General features: G+C 35.3%; 1 protein-coding gene across 4 annotated transcripts; it reads left to right on the top strand.

The window, feature by feature from the left end:
* Positions 1 to 2,381: 2,381 nt before the first annotated feature.
* Positions 2,382 to 5,412, top strand: LOC138699669 (uncharacterized). 4 transcript variants are annotated; one of them, XM_069825713.1, is made up of 6 exons: positions 2,382 to 2,684; positions 3,335 to 3,629; positions 3,745 to 3,900; positions 4,028 to 4,105; positions 4,999 to 5,067; positions 5,256 to 5,412. In XM_069825713.1, exons 3-6 carry the CDS (start codon positions 3,804 to 3,806, stop codon positions 5,384 to 5,386), a joined length of 375 nt encoding a protein of 124 aa, XP_069681814.1. In that variant the 5' UTR covers positions 2,382 to 2,684; positions 3,335 to 3,629; positions 3,745 to 3,803; the 3' UTR covers positions 5,387 to 5,412. The 4 variants fall into 4 exon arrangements, with proteins under 4 accessions (XP_069681814.1, XP_069681812.1, XP_069681813.1 ...); XM_069825711.1 differs by having other exon boundaries at positions 3,335 to 3,665; XM_069825712.1 differs by having other exon boundaries at positions 3,335 to 3,668.
* Positions 5,413 to 6,022: the final 610 nt, after the last annotated feature.

Genomic DNA, 6,022 nt, shown 5'->3' with positions numbered 1-6,022 from the left:
CTCACGTCCTTTTCATAAGAATGGGCTGACATTAGCTATATTGGTCTATGGTAACAATCCTATGATCTGTTGCTACAATTTATTATTTTGTTAATTGAAATTAAAATTTCTTCATCAAACCTCTGTATTCATTTGTCGCACGTACGTCATATTAGTAGTAAGAGCATGTAAATGTATCGTATAAATAGGATTAGTTAAAAGTAGACCTAAGTGTGGGAACTGGAAATGTATTGCAAATTGCGGTAAACTTACCATAAAAGACCATAAGACCCCTATTGTGGCTTAAAATATAAAAAAAAAAAAACAAAAAAAAAATGCCGGTGCTTAAGGAAATAAAAAAGTGAACTTTACAATATATTCAGTGCATCTCATATAGGTTAATAAAGGAATTATTTTCATTTTTATTTTCGCAAAACTTAAAAATATTTGGAGGAAGTGAATATTTAATATTATTGCCTGAAATATTACTAGTGATCATCACATTAGAAATTTTATATGACATATTGAAAGTTTAACCACTGTGTAGTGGTAAAAGAAACTTCAACAGATGTTAAAATGTTACTTTAAAATTAAAATAGAAATTTAACATGCATACTCTTTTCCCCCAAATACACCATTTACCCTATTCAACTTTAATGAGTGAGATTGCATTGGAAATGGATTTGAAGTAGTTATGACAGAGTTTCTGGCATTAATATATGAATCGGGAATTGTTTAGAAACAACATTTGCTAATGCCCTAAACATTTCTAAGAATGACGGAGCTATATGTGGCGTGATGTCGGCGAAGACCTCCTTCCAGTTCTCGTCCAGAAGTTTGTTCATTTCGTCACCTGCAAGCAATAAATCCTTAACTCATTTATCTGTTTGAAAATGAAATGCTAGGAGACGATTCTGAGCAAAAAGGTGGTAGAAGGTATACCTGGAATGAAATGTTTGATACTCTCAGTAACTATGAACAGCACAGTGGTACAATTCATCTAGATATAAAACTTTAAATGTAAATCATTTTACCGTTTAGGTGTATTTCCAAATTATATGTTATACGCTTTGTCAAATCTGGCAACCTTTTCATAAGAGAAGCTTAAATTATACACAAACACACACGCACACGCAGACGCAGACACAGACATATATTACGGTGTTTTTGCGTTTGTTTCTACAGGAAAGTAAAATTCTAATTCCGCTTTCAAGGACATAGGACACTGTTGACTTCTTCTGGCCTTATTCATCCGTCAGTTTCTTCACTAGTAAGCGCTGATTCCTTCTTACATTTGGAAAATATTCAAGTGTTAATTTGGTAATCTTGATCTGTATGTTCGGTTTACATATCCAATCCAGATTGTTTTGTATGTTACTATTTCAATTTTGCCAAAATCTGAATTACTTTCAGTCTTGCTAAGTTGCATTCTTAGGTTTGAAGTTAGAGTAATTGTATCCCGGTGTTCTTTCCATAAATTTAATCTCGGCAGATTTCAGTCAGGAAAAGTAAAATTTCTGTAGAAAAATGAAGTATTTGTAATATTTTCTGTGTACATTAACGGTAACTGTTACGTTTATGTTACATTTTGATTGGTATAGGTACCACCTTAACGTAATATATATTACATAATGATTTGTGTAAACACTTGCCAGCCCTAATATTTTACATATCTAGTCATATCGGTACCTGCGAAGTTTAATGTGTGTGTGTGTGTGTGTGTGTGTGTGTGTGTGTGTATATATATATATATATATATATATATATATATGGATTTATGTAAATACTTTGTAGACCTAATATTTTACAGATTGATTTGTATAGAGGTGCGTTTGAAAAGTCCGTGACTTGATACATAGCATTGAAAACGTGGCAACAGTGCTGCTAATTTTAGCGGCCTTATTGCAAGCATGAAAAACAGTTGTTTTCTTTTCACTACATTTTGTGTAGTTTAATTTTGAAATTACTGTGCTGAACAAATTGATAAAAATGAAAACTATTGAGCTTCGTGAGAAAGGGAATGAATGTAACAGAAATGAAAGAAGATATGAATGGGGAATCCGCTCCATTGTTTTCGACTGTGAAATAATGGGCGACACTTTTTAAACACTGACGAGAGAGTGTGGAAGAAGTCTCTCACATTGGATGACATGTAACAGCAGCAAGTGAAGAAATCGTAGAAAAAATTCACGATATCAAGTTGAATGACCGTTGACTGAAAGTGCGGTAAATTAGTGAGGTTATGCGTATCTCAACTGAGCGGGTGTGACACACCTTATGCCGGGTGCACAATGAATCATTCGCGACTTTGCTTTACAACGCCTCGCGGCAGCTTAAATCTGTCTGCTCTGGACAACTGATTTGCTGGCTGTGTAGGTTTGGAAAACAGGCCTTGGCCATGGATAAATATATAATAGGATGCGAAACTGCGGACAGCACGATCTAGAAGCGGTATTCTGAAATAAGGTGATCAGCGCCCGACGTCGTAGGTGGTAAATCATAGAACTACGTGAGGACCAGCGTTCTCCACTCTCCGATACGAAGTAGTCAGAACGTTGGCCGATGACCAGCCAACAGCGTTATGAAGGCAAGATGGATTCCAGAAAAATGCAAAAGATTCGAGGAAGATGCTCAGCGCCTGGATGCAAGACTGTTAATACTGTGGGAGGGAAGCATTTTTTCTATTTTCCTCAGGAACCTATGAGGTAAGCTTTAGTATTATTATTGTGTCCTGTGTAGCCTAAACCTTACACTTGAAAACAATGTACTTTTTGGTGAAGTAGGTTAGACGAGCTGTGCATTGCTTTCTGCTAGTTTATTTAGGATTATAGTAGGAGTATAAATTTAGATGGTTCCGAAATTCAGTCAAACTGTAACGAAATGTGAAATATTGACGAAAAAGAGCAAGAAGGCTGAAAATGAAACCTCGTAAACCTGAATTGTAGCATTAGGCCACATGGCTGCAAAATAAAACCACGTGGTTTTTAGTATAAACATCTCACAGTTATGGAAAATAAAATTATGCCTTCTTTGATGTAGTTAGCCATTCTGGAGAAATTCTCAATCATGTGTAGTAATAATAATAATAATAATAATAATAATAATAATAATAATAATAATAATAATAGTAATAATAATAAGCTTAGGCCTAATATTTAATTTAGTTTTACCCAATATCTGTTGCTGCTACCAGTTTTCCTATGGTCACTCACCACCTAGTGATGCGCATTAGACATCTCTTAAAATAACACAAATGCAGCAGATAACTTATTATTTTTTTCCCCAATTTTTGTATGATTTCTATTCAATATTTCTTCTACTTTATCTCATTAGTAATTGTAATCCATTGCTTTAGGTGTTGGAAGTGGCTCCGATTTTGTGGGCTAGAGGACCGGTATCTAGTTGCCGCACATGCCACACACACAGGTTGAGAATCTGCATGGACCACTTCATTGAGTCTGACTATTATAGCTCTTCACAAAAAGTGATACTTAAGCAAACTGCAGTGCCCACTGTTCATGCTAATGGATTAGTGGTGCCATCAAACCCTAAAATCCGGAGCCCACCATCTAGCCCAGTTATGCCTCGAGCGACCTTATCACCGGGGTCTACCCCAACTTTCAGGCATCACAAGACTTTGCGGACGTATGGTAGGAGGGCGAAGATTGATTCTGCAGCTGCTGAAGGTAGTTAGTACACTAGCAATGTTTTTATGTCATTCATGTTTAAAATTTCCGATTTGATTACTCTTTTCTTTATTTTCAGGTACGCGTAGTCTCATAGGTTTACAAGCTGCAACTGAGTAGGCTGCAGGCTTGGCAGCTATGCCTCAAACAATTCCTGCTCCTATGAGTACTCCAGCTTCAAAGATTACTGCTTCGACGGCATATGCCGGGATGAATAAAGATGCATGCCAACAAGGTAATTATTCCACTTAGTCAAGTTTATGGATTTCAAGGAATGCCTTAGTTTCTCATCAGCTGTTCTTACATTACATGTTTCAAAATACATAATTAATTATGTTTCGTTTTTTTTGTGATTATTACAGGGAACAGTATGATTGGTGAACAGCTGAGGGGCTATCAGCAACCATCGCTCCTATTCAATGTGGTTCCCACAGCTGAAGGTAAGTGATACTGTCTTGTGAGCCTGGTAACATGCTAGTAATCATTTAAGTTAATTGCCCCCTGCCATATGTCTGCAGTTTTCATACTTCATTCTTTTACAGTAGCGAATAATAACAAATCCTCTTAACTACAGGGCAGGGTGTTTATCTTGTTATATATCGATCGTCCAGTTCAAAAGTGCGACAACTCAAAAATTGCCATTTTTTAGTTATTTATACTACTGAAAGCCCCTTTCGGAGCTCTTTCCGATTCAATATTGAGATAAGTCATATTTACAACCAAAGAGAATAAAAACGAAATAAACTGCTTTAGAAGTAATTATAACTATGGACTTTATTAATTCATTATTACTACATTTCGAAATCTATTAATAATGAACTGGAAGATCGTGATATACTCGTCCTGAATACTGACTCAGTTCTAATTGTCGTGGTTATGAATCACAAATCTGTCCCTTTTTAGGGGATTTATTTGAAACTTTCAACTGAAGATATCTCAAAACTTGTTTTTTTGAGTTGTCGCACTTTTGAACCAGACGATCGATATTGCAACTGATATCCTGACAAGTCTCCCTGGCACACGAAGTACACTATCATTCCCTCTTACTGACTTCTCTTTAATATCCCAACACCTCTGCTGATTATCCCTTTCTGTTAGTGTCAGTTGTCCTCTATGGCCCAGCCTATTAGCAAAAAAATATTTTATATTACATTACAACGAACAATTCAGATTAACACAATCAAATTTGTTGCAGCATTAAACTTTTGGATTGTTACTATTACTTAACATTTATATGAGTTATAATTTGTACAGTTAAGAGCAGTTTGAAATGAATGGAGCACAAAGTCTGTTCAATTCTTGCTTCAATTTAATTAATCATTTATTTCCTTAGATACTGACATGAATACATCCAAGATGGAACAGTTTCCTTCAGCTTCAGCTACACCTCCTTCCAAACTTGGTAAATATTGATCACATTTTGATGTATTGTCAATTTTGTAGTATGTTATATAGCCTATCCATAGCTTGCATGCCTTTTGTTAGGCCTACATTAACTTAACAAGGCTAGGTGTGTTGTCACGTTTCATTTTTTATTTAAAATAGTTCCCAGCAATTAGATTAATCTGAAGTTAATTTCGTAATCTTTAGGTCCTGGTGTTGCAAAACGAAAACTTTTCTCGAGTCATCACTTCTCATCTTCACCCAGGAGCAACAAACTAAAAATGGCAGCTCTGAAAGCAAAGGTGAAGAGACTGGAGAAAAAATTGCAGTGTCTTTAAAGTAGTGTAAATAGCTCATATTGTGTGTAACAAAAAGGTATAATATCATATTGGTGGAAAGTTCATAGCTTTTTTTTATTATTTTTTTTTTATTTTTATTTATTTATTTTTTTTTGCCCCAGAAAAAAATGTTTTTAGCAAATGTTAAATATATTGTGTAATTGTAGGGAGCAAAGTTACAGTATGTGGTACATGTGTGTGTATGTAAGAGAGATATTTGACTTTGGAAGTTGGGGGTTAACATACCTGCAGTTCACCTAGTAAACTTTTTTGCCCAACATAATGCAAGTAAGTGATGCAGCTCATGTATTTCACTCTGACCCTCAGTACATACAACATTTTGGTATACGTTACCGTTATGTGTATGCCAAACAACAATGTCTAAGAACCTTAGATGTGATCCTAGAAAAGTGTTCTAAAATGTGTTGCAAAATAGTAGATAGTAATATGACAGTTTCAATTATCAAACATTTTTTTGTAGTATCTGAAATCCGATTAATGTAATATGTATCTAGTCAGCGATGTATGCAACGGAGGGGAGAAAGGAATTGGCCACTCTTACTCATTACCTCCTGCTCTGATTGTCCCATGAGTGTTACTTGTAGGGTCCAAACCTGTTTTTGGACAGTTGACTAA

The sequence above is a fragment of the Periplaneta americana genome, chromosome 5, assembly GCF_040183065.1.
Source record: "Periplaneta americana isolate PAMFEO1 chromosome 5, P.americana_PAMFEO1_priV1, whole genome shotgun sequence".
Lineage (NCBI taxonomy): Eukaryota > Metazoa > Arthropoda > Insecta > Blattodea > Blattidae > Periplaneta > Periplaneta americana.
Note: the sequence above shows the minus strand (reverse complement) of the source record. Positions and strands in the feature narration are given on the sequence as shown.

Bases quoted from the DNA above. Each gene is read 5' to 3' on its own strand.
- LOC138699669 (XM_069825714.1), top strand. From the start codon at position 3,804: ATGCCTCAAACAATTCCTGCTCCTATGAGTACTCCAGCTTCAAAGATT. The intron at 3,901-4,027 runs GTAATTATTCCA...TGATTATTACAG, and splicing joins TAAAGATGCATGCCAACAAG to GGAACAGTATGATTGGTGAA. The intron at 5,068-5,255 runs GTAAATATTGAT...CGTAATCTTTAG, and splicing joins TACACCTCCTTCCAAACTTG to GTCCTGGTGTTGCAAAACGA.